At 40.8% G+C, this 18938-nt stretch overlaps 1 protein-coding gene across 3 annotated transcripts in view; it reads right to left on the bottom strand.

Annotated features, from left to right (window-relative positions):
* Positions 1–1143: 1143 nt before the first annotated feature.
* Positions 1144–18938, bottom strand: part of MAPKAPK3 (MAPK activated protein kinase 3) — a 50188-nt gene continuing 32393 nt past the window's right edge. The window contains exons 3-12 of one of the 3 annotated variants that reach the window (XM_075096431.1): positions 16380–16519; positions 15457–15521; positions 13069–13148; positions 11171–11297; positions 9599–9674; positions 9295–9419; positions 7171–7256; positions 4405–4485; positions 3771–3885; positions 1144–2946 (exon numbers count right to left, since the gene is read on the bottom strand). In XM_075096431.1, coding sequence (XP_074952532.1) covers positions 2903–2946; positions 3771–3885; positions 4405–4485; positions 7171–7256; positions 9295–9419; positions 9599–9674; positions 11171–11297; positions 13069–13148; positions 15457–15521; positions 16380–16519 — 939 coding nt within the window. In that variant the 3' untranslated portion in view covers positions 1144–2902. The remainder of the gene's footprint in view (positions 2947–3770; positions 3886–4404; positions 4486–7170; positions 7257–9294; positions 9420–9598; positions 9675–11170; positions 11298–13068; positions 13149–15456; positions 15522–16379; positions 16520–18938) is intronic. The other 2 variants (XM_075096430.1, XM_075096432.1) reach the window with 2 other exon arrangements.

Raw genomic sequence — 18938 nt, 5'->3', positions numbered from 1 at the left:
TCTTACAGCTCCGGTTGACTCGAACAGAGTTAAAACGAGACCAGAGCTCTCACACCCTGCTCCCACTGTATTACAGAAGACAGCTGTGTTACAAGCAGGACAACAGTTTGAGGGTCCATACATTGCACATCAGCTGCTTCCCAGCTCCCAAGGAGTCACCTCCTTTCTTCTGTAAAATACGCACAAACACTTCTGTACGATACTTGCATACACTTCCACGTCTGCCATTTTGAGGCCCTCCTCAGGCTCCCACCGGGCTTTCCAGTATTCCTGGCTGTTGTCACTGCAGGGTAGAATGCCAGAACTATTAGTCCAGATTTAATGAGATGGTTTTGTCCTCTATACAGGGACTGAAAGCTGAAGGTCCTGTGCCCAAGTGCATCGGTTCATCACTCCAGCTTCTGAAGTGCACTGTGGTAAAGACTGGACCCCACAGGAAGGAATCAGGTCCAAATGTGGTTTACAGTTGCCCATGGAAAACTACTCAGGAACAGATACATGTCTTCAAGCTCCAGACTGAACTGACAAGCAAGGAGGCACCAGATGGAAACTGAGAGCTCCTGCTCAAACTTTGGGCAAGACAGGAGTAAAAAAGTATGTTGCAACAGTTTTGATTCCTTTCTACCAGCCAGGACATCACCATGGTATACACAGGTTGCCTAATAACTGGGGTAGTGGGAGCATGCATCACCCTGATGGGGCACAGAGATGGGGAGGTAAGAGTGATGTACACAGCACCCTCAAAAATTTGGATAAAGGGACAGAAACTTGGATCTGTCTCTAATCCCAACTGTTGTACCTTCAACATGTCACAACTCTTCATTCATTGTATTACCATTTACAGGTAGTGAATAATATTTGTGAAATTCAGAGGAGTAATATGATAAAATAAATATATACAGGACATATAATCATGGAGATACCTAGATAAATATGAAATAATTTTAAAATACGTCTTTGCAGAGATTGGTATTTAAAACCAAACCCTTGTAATCTTAAAAAATGCTCAAAGTTGGGTAGTCTTTGAATGTGGACATCATTGAATGCTTTCCTCCTCCCTTTTCCCATCACCTTCAACACAGATGTACCTCGCAAAGCAAAACAAACTCTGCAATATCTCAACAAAAACAGGGGTGACGGAAGGAATGTTGTAATGCGATTTATTAAAATCACTTTATAAAACCCTAGGACCAGTTCACAAAGAAGAACGGAGGTCTCATCCAACACTTTGAAGACGGAATAGGGCTCCCCAGACAAGGCCCAAAACCTTGAGCTGATCTTTGTTGGAGGTAACAATACCTACACAGCAGTCAGATTTGATGATTCAGATCCTCTCTGGAGCCTTGTTTTCCTTTTTGCTTTTTAACATTCTTCCAAGCCTATTAACACACCAGTACTCTGTGTGCCTACCACAAAGCAGTGTTTGCCTGCCTTACTGGAAGCACATAATTTTCATCCTAGACTCTTGATAATACTTTCACAAATATTTGCTTCACCTCAACTAGAAAAAAAAAAACAACCAACCCAAAATACAGTGAGAGGAAATATCTTGATCACAAAGTAAAACACATTAGCAAACCAAAGCTAGGAACCCATTAAACAAGAATTAGAATAGGAAAAAAACAATGGGTGGATATACTTATAGGTAGTCTCCCTTAGGTGGTGAAAATCTTTGGATCCAGAAACACTGTCAAAACACTGCAATTAAAGTAGCATCCTCCCTGTCCCTGACCCCAGTAAACAAGCTAAACCCAGGACCCCAAAATTTGCTGTCAGCACATCTTAGGCATAGGACCTGGAGATAATTAACAGAAGGGATGTTGGCCGACACCTGGGTCCATTCAGAAAGCATATATTTGCCACTTATTCCTGAATTTCAGAAGTCTGTCTCCTAGAGCAGTCTCTTGTATACAACTGCATGTCCAGTTGCATGCCCTAGAGGTTGTGGATCCAAGAACAGCAATATTCTCCGCAGGACACTTTCAAGTAATTAAATCCTTATTAAAACGCTTCATATAAAGTGCCATTTAAATGAAAAACATTACAAGAGAGAGATCTGACAGTTGCATAGATGTGACATCGTGGTTACTGTTTAGAAAACTTACATGCTATCAAATGAGAATCCATGACAAACCCAAATCTTCACATGAGACTACATGAAGTCTTTTATGAAAATGGAAATGTATAGATGCTTTTTCCTGTAGTAGGAATAACTGTTTACTATTTAGGTAATATTCTGTAACTATAGGAGGTAAGTTTGGAAACACTGACAATTCTAACATGAAGTGCTGTCCAGATGCATCCATAATAGAACTGTACCTGTGCTACTCGTATAAAGAACAATGACGTATTTCTCCTTTCTCAGTACTCATGTTCAAACTAGTAAAACACTCCTAGCAGAACACTTGGCATTTTTTCTATTCCCAAGTTTAAAATGGTAGCAGAAGTTACTCTTTTAGATGGCTGTTAAAGCCTCAGTGCATTAGTATGCTGAGACTGCCTCCTCTCTTCTGATACAGTTAAAGGCAAAACAAAAACCCATAACATTTCTGGTATTACTGTACCTTCCCTAGCAATATGCAACAGAATCATGTCATATACATTAGCTTTTAAAAGCAAAGCCCTGATTCAAGTTATAAAAATGTAATCTTTCACACGGCTCCCTCTTTACAGGATAGCTTCTTCACTGTCTCATTGCCTTTGTGGTATGGACCGAGTTGATCATACTGATTTTGAATTGTTCCTTTTAACTTTTACCCTCCACCCACAGGTCCTTGGCTTCTTTTCTCATTGGTTATTGCACCCTGGGGCTGCAGAAGAGGTGCCTGCCTGCTTCTGCTTCTTACGACGTTTGTTCAGGAGGCGGTTGTTGGATGTTTTCAAGTCTTTGATTTTCACCTGATCATAGTCCACCCTCATGGTAGCCAAAGCACTGGTCATCTCCTCCTGAAACAAAGGAGGCAATTTATTGAAAACCCTGAGGCAGAGAGCGCACACCCACCCCACACTACTGCCAGATGAGCGTACAAAAAGGAACCCTCTGTTACACTATGGCCAGAAATAGCTGAGCCCTTTCTGCTGCACTGAACTATGACTAAAGGCTTTGTTCTACTCATTGACTCATTCAGGAGGAACTATTCACACAGTGTTTCATATATGAGCACGTAGAACCACACTCCGCTGGCCTAAATTCCACCATGTCCCCATGCCCAGGATTTCCTACTGGCTGGCTCTGGGCCTTCACCAGCTGTTGAGCCTGGGCTTCTTTTACCAGAGTCAGAGGGCTGCTTTCCTTGCTCTGTTACCAAACTAGATTTAGCAGGGACTAGAATAAAAAGTCTGCACCTTAGTTTGAATTAATGTTTAAGTGCAGGCAAATTTTAAACTTCTTAATAAGGCTTTGAGCAAAAATCTGTTTAAGTAAATGAATGTCTACACATTTAGTTCAGGAAAGGAAAACCAGTTAAATACTATGGGGATGCTGGTGGCCCAATGGAATACTTCTGGGATGTACACAAAGCACAAGTATAAGAACTTCTCAGAAGCATGGAAATGAAGAATGCTAAGTGAAACTGTCTGTTTGATCTCTCTCGCTTGGGAGGCAAATGTTGCCTAGATCCTATGAAATTTTACCATTACATAGCTCAACAGCATCAGTAATTTAAATAAAATCAGTAATCAGTAAAATCCACTACAGGAATGTTGCAATTATCAAAATGCCAAGCATTGCAAGTGCAAAAATTCAGAATTAATTGTAAAAGCATGCCAACCTGATAAAGGCCAGCAGGAAAGAGTTAAAGCTTGCAAACAACTTTTAGTCTGCCCTATTGTTTCTTTTTGCAGGAAGCATTCAACTGTCATCAGTACAAACAGTAGGTGAGGCACCTGGTTAGATTAAAGGAAAGACAGATATATTTTTATCTCCCCTCGCCAAATGTCACAACAAGACAAGGCTAAGGTTATTTAATGTTGTTTTACAATACAAGAACAAGGTAGAAGACCTGAATGCAGCTCAACCCTCCCACCCCATCCCCCTACACCTTCACCATATTCTTTGCTTCACTGTAATGAACTTCAAGCTCCCTCAACACTGTCCCTTGTCCTCTGTGGTTACACACAGTGGCTCAGCAGGTAGCACCATTAATAACTTTGATCATAAACATCATCTTTGTTGGAATTTGGCACAACTGTAAGGCTGTCAGATGAAGCCCAAATAGCATTCTTTTTTCAACAGTTATCATATACACTACTGTTCTAACCAGGACTGTTTATGCTTCCCTTGTTTAACAAGGTTGTATTCAAAATAGCCATCATGTCCAAGGAAATAAGCGTATGCAGAGAAGCCAGCCCATCTAATCTCTTATTGGACTTGACTTCAAGATACCTGAACTATGATTGACTCACTTTAACTTCATCCCAGTGGTCTTTATCCTCTTGAAGGACACGTGCAGTATGAAGAGGAGTTGGTGGCACTGCCATTGATCTCTGAGAAAAGTGAAAAATACCAAAAGAAGTGTTCTGCAAAATCACGATTGGGAAGTGACTGCTTGCTCTTCTATGTGTATGGAAGGCATAAAAGTTTATCTAATATCCTTCAGTGGCCCTAATTATTCATGCTTTCAATCACTCCACAAGCTAATCCATGTGCAAGGTAGAAAAGGACTATAGTCCCCACACGACAGTATCTTTAAAGAACAAATGGAGATAGATCAGTACTTTGTTTCACTCTGCTCCCTTCCAGTCCAACCAATAACCTTGTGTTGGATAAATTTATATGTACATTTTAGATTTTAACTGTCATTTCACTATTCATTAGTCAATGTTTTCAGGTGGTTAATTTGACCTTTATCTTCTAGGATCTGTTGTAGGAGACATTTTCTTGTACATGTACATTAACAGAGATTACAAGTTTATCAGAACATAAGTGTGCCCCAAAGAGGAAATTACACTATTATTCAGAGTAAGGCACAGTTCAGAACACAGTGCAATGCTTGAGATGCTTTTCCACATAAAATTGAGATATACGCTCACCTGCCCTGTAAGATCAGTAGATACTGTAAATTAGAACAAGGTAAAATTTCTAAAGCATGAAGCACAGCTCCCTAGCGAAAATCAGCAAGAATTATAGTATTTCTTACCAGTCCATAACCCAAACTATAAAATCATATTCTATCATGCTTTCTACTCAAACTTGCTGTCTACTGCTGTGGCATCCTACACCAGACGCAACTGCATGTCAACAAAGTCTAAGGAGATCCCTGTACATGTCACTGCAAAATAAGGATTACATTGGGAAGCAGTGCTTATACTCCGCCAAGCTAACAGCACCATTGCAGTAGTTACAGGAGTTGAAGCAGAAATCACGAGTCCTGCATCCTCTGGAAAAGGACCCTAGCTGGCCTGGGGATAGTTTTATCAAGTACAGCTGGGAGGAAGAAAATGGAAAACCCGCAGACTGGCTTTAGGGATGTCCCTGAGCAGGTGTTGAAGTTGCCCTCCTATCTGATGTGAGCAACTTCTTGTTAAATAAATCTTGTCTACAAGCTAAGACGAGGATTATGTGCTCCTCCTAAACTGACGGTTTTTGCACAGTCCACAATAATACTTCTGCCATCCATCCATCTAATAAAAAAATACAAAAAAACCACAAACAAACAAAAAGGAGAGAGAAATACCCTCCCTCCACTGCTTGTGTGAGGCATCTCCCCATCCATGTTCCCGCTTAGGGACTTAGGAAAAGAAAATGAAGAACACACATATTCACTATATTGTTCTTCCCTCCCTCTCCCTCATGGGAACAATAGGTTCAACAGAAAAAAAATGCCAATCCACAGCTCCTAGAGCATTCTTCCAGGAACAGTATTCTAGCACAGCTCTTTGGTGCAGCAGAGTCTGTAGACCTTGTCTCTAATCTCCTCCTTATTAATTGGTTATACGCATATTTCGAGTAACATGTGTCACTGTAGGTGGTAGTTTCCTTAGCTATTAGGCACTCATTCTGTGAAATTCATCGCCTGCTGACTTCTGGAACACCTCCTTCCTGGGGCTTCAAACACTTAAAGCTGAAGATATTTATTCTGAACAGTGATTACGTTATTATTTGGTTAAAAAAAGACTTAGAAACATTGTCTAGGTTCTGTTCCAGTTCTACAGAATCTTTGTAAACTCAGCTTTCACAACTCTAAATGAAGACATCTATCTACTTCATCAGGATGTTGTACAGCTATATGATTCTCTACGATTCTAAGGGCTTTCAGACCTTTAAACAGGCATTACAGAAATGCTGACTATTGGTCATGCCCATTTCTGCCCCTTCCTCTGAGGATCAGCATAGACAGAGAAAGCACTACGAGATAATAGGTCATTCTAAAGTACAAGTGATTCTGTTCCTGGCTGATGATTATTTGGGCAGCAAGAACAAGACTGGTGTCCTTTTAGGCACAAATGGGAGAGGTATAACCTATTATTTTAAGTGACACCTACAGAGCAGAGCAGATATCTGGAAACTCAGCCTGGTAACTCCTGGGATTCTGGTCCCTTGTTTGAAATAATTAATATTGTATTATCTTTTTTTCTTTTTCCCAAAAAGTAATTTTTGCAGGAAAAGTAAATTCAACCAAGTCATAGAATGAAACCTGAACTGGGATCATTAATAGCTCTGTGTACTACCCTATCTGGCAACCTCTTACAGGGCACTAAGCCAAGACCTTTGCTCCTCCCGCATGCACTTCCAAACTCTGCCAAGGATAAGAGTTCCCACTAAGCATAGGACTGTGCTAACACTAAAGCAGATATGCACAGTGGTGCCTGAGACAACTAATAATAGCTCTCTCTAAATCCTGCACTGATGAAGTAAGTACATACAGTTTATTTTTGTATTTTTAAAGAGAGTAACACATGCATATGCTGCAGAGTCAACAGTGACTGCCTGCTCACAGAAGATATAGATACATTTGGCTATTGTGGGTGTCTCTCTGTGTGTGTCCTCTGGTAACACCAAGAAAAATTGTGGTTCTATGGGCAGATGACCCTCAGTGGAGGGCACAGTAGATTAATTAAGTTATTAACAGTAATCACCATCCTCCTCTTGCTGTGTTATGTGGAGCTATATATAAGTTCCGCAGGTAAGAATTCATTTTGCTCCATTGTAAAAAGAGATATGAAACTCACGTTAATCCAAGGGTGATTCATAAATTGAGAAACTGTCATCCTCTCTGTTGGGTCAGTCTTCAGTAAATGGCGAATCAGTTGTTTGGCTGAAAAACAGGACCAACATGGCATGTTGTAGTCTACTACTGCATTTCCAAATAACCTTGAGAACACAAAGACCTTCTGAATGAAGATAATTCTGCAGAACTCGAAACACCTACCTATTGCTGTTACCATGTTAAGAAGCCATGTACAGTGTGGTAGGTTATTATGCTTAAAGAGGCAGAACATGAAAAATCCAAAACAAGAAGTAAGAAGGAAAGACAAAGGACTGGGGATTCCATCTATGCTATCTACATACCAAACCAACTGTTTTGAAAGCAAGAACTCGAGAAAAAGAGGAACATAGGAAAAGAAAGCTGCCAAGCTGCCTGTCTGAAAGATGGCAAGAAGTTTGGCTTTATGGGCTGAATGAATGCATAAGCTGATGTTTTGACAAATGATAGATGACGAAAACTAACACAGGCTGTGGGGAAAAAAAGACAATAAACTTCTCTTTGAGAAATGAGAGGCCACTAAAAGAACAACAGTCAAAGAAATGGGTTGCACAAACAGGCTTCGTAGCAGCTTTCTGTGAACATGGTATCTGCCAAAGCAAGAGTACTAAATAACTGAGATATGAGATGATGACAGTCTAGACAAGAGTTTCATTAATGCAGGAGGACAGGCAGAAAACACTAAATCCAAGGGACATTATTTTGAAAGACTTAAACCTAACTTCCTTGGGGGAACCTATAAAAAGTTCTGAATAATAGTCCTCTTTTAGAAACATTGAATGCAAGATGACTAAATGCTTGTAAGAAGCTGCCAGAAGTACAGGTTGAGATTTTAGTTTGTTGAGAGAGGCTGATTTACAAAAGGAAGTTTACAGTAGAGATTACCTGCAGTCTAAAACAAGAAAAAGGGACCACAAACAGAGCCCATTAAGATGATTACAGGAAATTGGTGGGGAATTTAGAGAAAGCCTCCATAGATGATAAAATGAAGGAATGATTAGATAAAGAAAACCATAACAAGAACAGTATAAAGGGGGGCAAAAACCAGCAGTCTGCAGAAGGTGTCTGATCAGCCTAAAAGAGTGCACATAAATTAGCTGATCTTGATAGGTTCAAAGGTAGGGAGCACCTATCTTCATTCAGGCAAGTGTACATAAACGCTACAGATTTTCCAAGTGAATGTTCCCTCACCAAGCTCCCCTAGCATTTTAATAACTGCTGTAATATAAACAAGACCCAAGAAAGACAAAATATTAAGCCAGCAACCCATAGGTAAAACCACTTCCTTATTAACGTTCAGTAGTCCATGCTGCACACGCAATCATGAGATCCAATGAGGGGTTAAAGTGCCACAGACCACAGTATTATCCAATGATAATTTGTTATTGCTAAACAGCAGAGCATAACAGGATGCTAGCAACAGCAATATAAAAAACAATGTCTGACAAAACAAAGTGCCCAGAGGTTGCTGACCTTTCTCTCTAATATGACGGGCAGGTGAGACTTCCAGCTTACAAGACCGTCAGAGGGAATCAAAAACATCCATTTTCAGGACCCTGGTTTGAGCCCATCCGGGTCACAGCTGAATAGCAGCAGCTTTTGGTCAATGACTTATACAAAATAAATTGTTGACCTTGATTTAAGTGGTGGCTGGCAAGTTCCCACATCACAAAAAGCTAGCATGAAAACTTGCTGTCCTTGCTGGCTGTATTGCCAAGGAGGGCAAAGACTGAATGAGTTCTTAAGACAGTTTGCCTTTCTTCCAGCTCAGCTTGTATTGCAGCTGTCCTGGCAGTCTCCTTTCTCAGGATTAAAGACTTTTGTTTCCAGTGGGTTTAATCTTGGCATTCACTAGCACTAGCTGGAATGTGAAAGAAAGTTTTCAGCAGTCATTTACTTTCTGCAGTACTTAGGTTGCTGGCTAGTGTCTGAGTTACCAGTCATTCTCTGTACCACTTCAGAAAATTTAATTTAAATTCTAAAAAAAAGGGAAACAAAAACCAAGACAGCTTTTTAGAAACAGTCTCTTGTAAGCACTCTACCACTGTACACCGTGCACATTCTCATAAGTGGCAGTGAGTGTTGTTACCTTCCTCTGATACTTCAGCCCACTCTGGATTGGGAAACCCATATTGCCCCATCCGAATTCTTCTCTTCATCCCTGGAGAAATGGCTTGACCAGTGTTTGAGTAGAATGGAGGGAACCCACATAGGCTGTAAGAGTGGAAAAAAGAACTCTTATAACTAAGGAAGTCCTTTCATGTCTTAAAAAGTCTCATACAAGCTAATATTCTTCTGCAGGTTACATGATCCGAGTGACTAATTACTTCTAAGTGCAGATTTAATAAGATGTGTCCTTTTTCCATTCATTGAGCCTCTTTCCAAATACTTACAGAATATATGTAATGACACCCAACGACCACATGTCACATGATTTGTCATACTTTTCAGGACCAAGGACTTCTGGGGCTGAAAAAGATTAAAACCAGAAGTTAACAAAGTACCAGATATTTCCTTTCATCTCCATCACCTTATAAGTAGCAGCACACTTCAACAAATATCAGAGGCATTAAAAAAATGCAACCCACTGCAGGAACTGGGTAGTATTTTCTATTGACAAGTTCCTAAACACATCTAATGTAGCTTTCAAAAGGAGGAATGGAGCTGGCAAAATGCCCTACTCTCCACCTTAGTGTCTCTCTGCTCAAGAGAGTATTAAGATTATAGAAAAGCAGAAGGAGCTATAGCTAAATGTGTACAGGGAGACACTGCAGTGAAAAAGTCAGAAGCATATGTTCCAGAAATCAGAACAGAAAGGACCTGCTTGAGCTGTGACAAAATTTTGATCAGTACCTGGGTAGAGTGTGTTTAGCTCCAGCAACTACAGAGCAAAGTATTTTTCTTTGGCCTCCAGAGTGTTACTTTTTTTCACTAAGTAACAACATTATGGAGAGAGACATTTAGAGGGGATTTTTTTTCTTCCCTGGGGCAGTTGAAGTGGCAGGGAGCTTGATTTTTAAGGAAAATTATTCTCTAAATATATGAACAATCACGCTTCTTTACAAAAAGGTGTTGAGAAGGGAAATGTCAGCCTGTTTATGTACGAATATAAAGGCACAAAAACATATATGTGTACATTCCTTAACATTTTATCATGAATCCCAGCTTACAAAAATATATAAGAAAGCTTCAGAAAAAAAATTGCTATCATAATTCTCTGATAACAATGAAAAATAGTATCTTTCCATACAAAAAACCGTAAAAACTTACATCGCAGAAGAGAACTACTTCTTCCAAAAAATTAAACCCTTTTTCCTCCAAAGAAATTCCAAGTGCAGACTGCCTCAGTCATACCATATGGTGAATGACTATTCAAAGACCAAAAGGGACGCACTCTAAAATGAGTGCATAAAGGACTGTCTACTGTGGCATTCATTACACGGTGCCCTGTCTTTGAACAAAATGCAGGCAAAAATTCAGTTGTGATTAAGTCACATTGGTGTTTTATTACTAATTGCTCCATTTGCAGGCTTTAAGAAGCTTTACAGCTGAGACAATACTCTCCCTGTTCTCTCCTATTGCATTAGTTAAGCTAAGGGAAGTTTTGCAAGGAAGCACCCAAATAATCATGAAACCGAGTTCAGATTATGGCTTCTATTGCATCGCTCAGAGGAAACATCAGGATTACTTCAAGTGTAATCAGAAGCAACATGTTGTCTTTCCTTGATCCTCATTTGGTTCCCCTGTTAAGGCTCTTTCCTCTGCAACCAAGGAAGAAAGCAGAAGCACTGAACTGTACTGGAACCAGACTAGATCTAGGTGCCAGTTTAAATTCTGCAGGCCACCTCTTTGCATTACATCCACAACAGAAGATTTCCCATCCATTCCTGCAGTCTACAGGCACACTATAAGGGGAGGGATGACAGACTGAAACACAAAAGAAATGCACACCTTGGATAACTTACCCACATAATAAGGTGTGTAACAGGGAGTCTGCAGTGGATTTTGTACAGTGGTTTCTTTGGCAAAACCGAAGTCTGTGAGTTTGAGTACAGTATCCTTCTCTTTAGACGTGTAAAGCAAGTTTTCAGGCTGAAAGGCCAGCAAAAGAAAGGATAAACTGGACAATGAAAAGATGTCTCTAATGAGCTGAAAGGTCAAACCATTCCCACTTGCCTCGATCACCACCAGCATTTGGGTCTTCTTACTTCTCTCACTTCCCCATCATACCATGCAGAAAGTTCCCTCCCATCATGTAGCATTTTTGCTCAGACTAAGGATCAACATACTTCTCAACATGGTATTTAGGAGAACAAATCACAGGACTCTCATCAGGTCCAATGGGCATCAAGTCTGGCTTCTTGAACCTCCTCTAGTTTACTGCACTTACTCAGATTGTTCTGTCTGATCAACACCAGTTGATCTGACAGCACTCTGTACCGTACTCAAGGTGCTTAGGTGGAAGACAAGAGAAGTCATCAGCCAAACTCTCTGCAAGCAACCAACATAACTCCATCAGACTTAACTGATACAGAAAACAGTCCCCTTCCTGCTCACCCTCTCCTCTGTCTCCTGAAACCTGAGTTAATCCCACTCTTGCTCCACACTCCTTAAAGGCTCTCCAAAACCAGAAGTAGTACAGAGGAAAGTACAAGCTCTTGTGCACAAGAACAGGGAAAATGACACGTGTCCAGAATCTGCAACTGTTTGAACTTGTTTTCCAGTTTCTCAGTCATAAGGAAGCTATATCCTCTCTCATGTTAGTGTTTAGAGACCTACAGAAGAAGGCAGGGCTTGTAAGAAAACAGGATTTAGGATCTACTAACCAATTTGAACCATTTCTATCTTAGTTCACTGAGTGTGTGTAGAGGGTGTTTGGGGCTAAGCACTTCATTTTCTGTGCTGGTGATAGGCAATGGCTCATAGCTCCACAAAAGTGAATAGATTTTTAGTCTCTGAACTGTTAAGTCATTCTCCAGTTCCTACCTAAAGAACCCTGAAACATACCCCTCAGTGATACCAAGCAATGACAGTTGTCCCTCCAGCTAAATACACAGAAGCATCTATAGAAAAGTCACAAACTCAGAACTGTGGAATCAATCAGATGCCTCAGTCATCTTTATGTGACCTGCACTTCAGCACATTCCACCAAAGTGCTGTAGAGCTGCACTAGAAGTGCCTTGGTGCACCTATCTTGTCTTTGCTTATGCTGCATGGTCTACAAAGAGAAAACAAAATACAATACTACAAACCCTGTCAAATCACTACAAGATCTGGGTACAGACTCCAGCTAACAAAACACACTGTTCCACGTGATAGCATCTGAGAACTTCCCATTTTCCCAAATATTTACATATACTATTGAAGTGGGTTGGGCATGTGGAATTGGTGTTATTCCTCCCATATATGCAATTTCTCCTGCTTCTGAAGGGGGTTTTGGTGTTTGTTTGGGTTTGGTTTGGTTTTTGTTTTGTTTTGTTTTTAGGCAAGTATGATTCTGAAAACAATAAGTGGCAAAGACTGTACATGGAGGTATAGTGTCTAGTGTAAGTTCAATTCAGGCAGTGTTATTTTCTTGTAAGTTAACTGGATTGCAAGTTGGTAGTACCTCATTAATTAAGCATCTGACTATCACCAGATTCTTCTGCCTTCTGTACACAACTGGAAGGCATCAGCACACATGAATATTCTGACCTTTGACTAGTTGCAAACTAGTTGTGAACAGATTCCTTCTCACTCTGGCAGAGAAATAGGAACACTTTGACCATCTAATTGTGCTCCTAGTTCTATTTAAACCACCACTGCCCCTTTATTTTTCTGCTTTATGGTCTTTTCTCCCTGCCCACACACCTTCAGACCTCACCTTGACATCTCTATGGGCAATGTTCATTGAATGCAGGTACTGGATGGCTGTTCCGATGTCTCTCATTATCTCAGAGGCCTCTATAAATACAATTTCAGAGAAAGGTCACATTAACATTCCCACTGTAATTCAGGGACATGCTCGGGAATGCTTATGATTTACAAACAGCTTGTTGGAATACAGGGCTAGCATCAAGACTAGAAAACCTAAAATTAGCCATAACAGCTGTGTTTTGGTTTTGCAGGCAATCATACCCCCCAGTTCCCTGGCTGCTCAGCCCTCCTCCTGAGCAGGCACTGCAACTGAATGGTTGAGAGTCCTGCTTCTTATGAGCTTGTAAATTTGTGCTTTAATTTGCTCACCAGAAAAGCAGCAGGAGCAGAGCAGGTACACAAGCAGCATGCAAGACTGTGGTGAAAGGAGCCTCAACAACCTCTGATTGTCCAGGACATGTCCTTGGTTGTCCAAGACAGAAGTTTAACTTTCAGCTTCTATTTCAGGGGTAATAGGAGGATCTAACAGATTTTCTAAAAATAGAGCAGCGTAACAATATAGTAATTTTAGGATAGGTCACATCTTCATTCCTCACTGTCTTCAGAAGTTTTTCCTCAGGAGAAACAAAATCAACAGTTCTATTCTGTAAAGCTCAAACTGCCACCTTTGAAATAATATGGTTCTAAAATTTAACATAACCCCAGCGGGAAATTCTAGTGGTTGGTGAGCTGCCTATCAACAGCAGTGCTCTTCAAGTCCGGAAGGGTTCAGTTACATAGGGAGAGCTTTCAGAGCAGGGAGGAGTAATATTCCCATTGTACAAAGAGAGCATTATATTACATCTCCATTGACAGAGAAACAGAATTAGCCACTTCAACCTGATACTGTGTTTTCTGCATAGGTAGAAACCTCAGCTGCAGTAGTGAGAGAGAAAGCCGGAATTACTGTACTGTAACCTGGAATCCTTTTTCGCATGGCTTGAGATTGAAATTACACAATCTCAGTCAAGGACAATCAGAAGGCAGAAACACTCATCATCTTCGGGAAAAACCTTGCACACCTTCCTCCTTCCTGGCCCAGGCCAAAACCCCTTGCTCCTAATGGGAAGTTGTGGCTGATATAAACAGCCAGGGAACCTGGGGTATCCAGTGGAACAGGGCTAATTTATCTCAGGGGAGAATGAAGGTGGGTTTTTTTGTTTAACAATCCCAGATGATTTCTGAGTAAGTATTTAGAATGTTATACAATGATATTTAATGTAGAAAAATCATGTTTTTAGCAGAGTGGAGTCACAAATGATCATGGAACCAGTTTCCCCCTGGAATCTTGTATTTTAGAGAAGAACAAATAAAGTTCCTGAAAATGCTCGTTTTTCCTACCCAAGTCTCTAGTTCCACTTAAAGGATTCATCCCAGGCTATGAAACAAAGGATCTCAGGATCAGCAAAAGCCTGGCCTCTATACCATACTTGCAAAAGAGTCACAGTAATTTACAAGCTCAGGTATAATTTTTTCTTCTTCTAATCATTTTGTCAGGATGGTAGCTACAAACACAAAATCACAGAATCACAGTTGGAAGGGACCTCAGGGATCATCTAGTCTAACCTTTCTAGGAAAAGCGCAGTCTAGACAAGATGGCCCAGCACCCTGTCCAGACGACTCTTGAAGGTGTCCAATGTGAACACTAACATTTTTACTCGTGAGCAGAAGCAAGCTCTTGTCTATTGTGAAAGGGCAAGGAGAACCACAGTCAAGGACACCTGTGGTACTCTGCAAATAATAAATAGCAAAGACAATAAAAATGGCAAGGCTATTCTATTGCAAGCTCTGTCACTGACTCATAGCAGGTCTTTAAACTTGCACATAGTCCCTATTAGAGATGAGCAGGCTTGTTTACAGTGTGGCTAATAACACTTCCTTTCAAGTAGTACTTTAAAACCCTTGAATAAGAGATGTTTCGTTAGATGTGATTTGCTCTTTATATTCATCACCTAACAGTATTGCTGGGCACATATACTGCTTGAGGGACAGCCAGAAGAGAAATCACAGTAGGAGCTGCATTGATCATGTTAAAGGTAGTCTGGCAGGATACCAGGGACTAGAATAACAGAGGCTGCAGTGGTTCAGAAATGAAGAAGCCGAGCAGATTTGTATGAGGAATTTTCCTCTAAACCTTCCCCATTGTGTCTGAACTTGGCCAGTCCTGGTAATTCCTGATTTCCAGGAACTTTTAAAAATAACTGCTTAATACAGAGTTGGATAGGAAAAAAAAAGGTAAAAATTACAAACAAAAATCAAATCAAAGAAAAATTCCTGTAAAGGAACTAAGCAAGGGGACAGAGATAGGGGGAAGCAATCTTTCACAAACTTTAAATTTAAACTATTGATTTTTCACCTCTTTCAGTGAAAGCTTGATCTCCTCTCTCCTGGATCCTGCTAAACAGCTCTCCTCCCTCCATGCTGAAACAAAGAACACACAAAAAAACCCCACCTTCCATGAGCAGAAAAGGTCAAATTAACACCTGACTGTGCATCCATATAATTGCACAGAACCATGGCAGGAACAGATTAGAAGAGGTTCCTGGCTGCTTCCTATGCCAATGCTTCCTAAGCATCACACTCATTTGAATCAATGCACAAAGCCATTCTATATGGAATAACAAAACAAAACAAAACAAAACAAGACCATCAAAGAAGTTTTGATGTTTTCAGTTTAATGTACTCTGTCACAAGGAACATGACACACATAGCTGGGGAGTCAGATATGCTGGCACTGGGAGGCTGACAGTAATCTTGTTTTATGTAAGGGCTGGAGATGAAGAAAAAAGAAAGACAGAAGCAAAGGTAGTGGATAGAATTATTGACTTGTCCCCAGTGAAGAAGACAATAGCTGTGGTATTACAGATCAAGGAGAGAATAGGAAGAGTTAGTCAAAATAGTAGCAAAAGGGATCACGTCAGATCATAAGATTTACACCTCAAGTTGGAAGTCATTCACAATCAAAGCGCATCATATTTCTAGAGACACATCCTTCAAGATTGTATTAATTAGACAATGTTTTAATGAGGACAATTGTCATGGAGTACAGGGAAAATTTATTTTCTGGTTAGGGGTCATCTTTCTTCCATCACACAAGTTGGCTGGAGCCGCTATACATTTCCCTACCACTTCCATGAAGACAACAAAAGGTTTGCTATGCAAACTAAAATTGTGCTGCTAAGAAAGCTTACCTAACTCTCAACTAAGCCATCATATTCTCCCACACCCTCTACCCCCTCAAAGAGTAATGCTTGGCAAGGGGCTGCTGCTGGTCCATACCATTCCATCACAATGAGGAGGCATCTCTTTCCATGATGTATATTCTCATAAACATCCAGGACATGGACAATGTGGGGACACCCTGATGCTCGCCAATGATATTCTACTTCCTGACGGGCTTTTGCATTGTCATACAGGAGCTGTAAAGAAATAGGAGAGAGCAATGTCATTGAGCCAGCATCATTCTGCTTTAAATTGGCACCTACATGCATTTGAACTCAAAGATGGTTGCAAAGGCTACTTTTAGCACTTTCTCCAGCCAAAGGATGCCGATCCTTCACAAGACTTGCACCATCTCTCGGCTGTCCAACTTCCTAGGTTAAGGAATACAGAAACAACTGATCCCTTGGAACTGGAAGGACCTTGAGTGGCAGTGAGGAGAGATTTTTAATCTGAGATGGAGACAGACCTATCTCACCCACGTCTGGATGGGAAACAGCAAATTTTTTCCTACTTGTTTGCAGTACTTGCAAACAGAGGAGAATCCCTCTGCTAAGGACAATAACCTTCCCACCTGTCCTCCAGCTGTTGGGAGAAAACACTTTTAGGTGCAGTGCAAATCCTTAAAGTTCAATAAGATTCAAAACAATACGGACTTTCACACCAGCTCTGAATGTGCTTCTTAAATACTACACAACTTTCTGATCCCATCAGAGTCAGAAAGGGACCTTTGACTATCTAGATGCTTGAACTTCTTTCTCTGTCACATGCAAGGCCAGTTTATTTTAAAGGTGCTAATCTCTAGAAGGGAGGTAAGAGCTCATCTTTCGTGATCCTGTAACCTCGTACACAAGAAATGGGCACCTTTCCATTTGAAGAACTGCTCTGTATCAGGCTTTGCAACTGAGGTTTTGTGCAATAGAGGCACATTGCTGAATAATGCCTTTTCTTCTCTGCCTCGTCTCTCTAGACACCACTAACACTTTGTGACAGAGACTTTCTTTACTGCACATTTATACAGTTCTTACACAATAGGGCTGTGACCTGAGTTTGATACTTTATGCCCTGTAGTAATAATCATTGTAATGATGGAGTGGCAACAAAACTGATGCTGTATAAAGTATTGTCAAATGCACTGAAACAGAATAAAAAACAAGCAAAGAACAATCACCTGTGATCTATTTGCCTTAGAAAAGGACAACAACAACTGTGAGGGAACTGTTTTCAAACCGGCAAACAAAAGGTATCGTTCCTGCACTATTAGGCCTTAGCCTGAAGCTCTTCTCACTCATATTTGCTATCAGGTCCTAGTCAAAACACAACTGCAGGATAATTGCTGAAAACAAGTATTAACATGTAACCTGTCATTAGGGAACTATGAATCAGCCCAGGAAAATGAGATTGTTTTTCCATCCAATTGCCAAGCTAAGGCACCTCACCTAGAGGCACCTCTCAGTGTAGGGAAACACATGATTTAAAGGTCAGAGGAGGAAGTCGCAAATTTTGATTTCTTTATTGACTCCAATACAGACAATTTGCAGCACTGGAAAAAAGAAACCTTACACTAATTTGGTGCTTCAACATCCCTTTCAGCAAAGCAGACACAGTAACATGACAAGAAAGGCCTGTAACACTTTATGAAATGTGGGGGAAGTGCTCGGGAACCACTGGACAGAAGGTAAGAGGCTTCTCTTTTTTTCTAGGCTGGGAACAGGAAAGGATGACAAATACTCCTCTGTTGAGTGCACATTTTTATATTTTTGTGAAGGACAGAAAGGTTGCAGGAAGGGACAAGTGGCCTCAGGAGTGCTGCTGGCTCCTTAGCTGAACGGGCAGCGAGCATCACCACTGTGACCACCCTCCAGGCTCCCTCAGCTCTGCTCCAAAGGCTCCAGCATGACACCAGATTTTCAGCAGTGCAAGGAGCTGAAGAAGCTTTCTTGCCAAGTTCAATGCCCTTGCAGCCAACCTACTTCCACAGCTGTCGTTCTGCACCCAGAGAACACCCTTTTGAGATAACTAACTATCCGCCTCTTCCTTCCTGCTCCAGCCTAGCTATGGCCTGATTTCCAACACAAATAACTTCCTAAAGAAAGAGATGGCTCCAATTTGGACAAAAAGCGCATTAGCGAGTCCAAGTGCAGTTGCTTTACTTCTTTCAGCCATCAGCCCATTCAGCAGCTTTTCCTTCAGAGCCACTGTGTTCTAGCTCAGTAGGACTGTCTATCAGCATTTTCCCCTCTGCCCTTCTGAGTTTGGGTTGTTGCCTAGAGGTCTTTTTAAAAGCTCATTAAATTATGTGTGCAACAATAAAGCCCGAATGCCCTCAGGACTAACCATGACGTTTAGAAAAGCAATACAGGGCTTACTGCTTGGATATTACTGGATTAATGTCACTTCTGAGCAGGACACTTCAAAAACCTTCTCACCTATCCTGTGCTACTAATTAGACATAACCATTCTCTTCACTAATGTTAACTGCAGTATAATCTGTGTATCTTGTGCTTGCATAGTGTGCAGAGATGATGCTTTTCATGTCTGTACCAAGTGCTTATGAAAATTGTTTCAAGGAATTGAATTCTCACTCTCTAAAGAGCTTTTTCAAGGCATTTTGATACA

The sequence above is a fragment of the Phalacrocorax aristotelis genome, chromosome 6, assembly GCF_949628215.1.
Source record: "Phalacrocorax aristotelis chromosome 6, bGulAri2.1, whole genome shotgun sequence".
In the NCBI taxonomy this organism is placed as follows: domain Eukaryota; kingdom Metazoa; phylum Chordata; class Aves; order Suliformes; family Phalacrocoracidae; genus Phalacrocorax; species Phalacrocorax aristotelis.
Note: the sequence above shows the minus strand (reverse complement) of the source record. Positions and strands in the feature narration are given on the sequence as shown.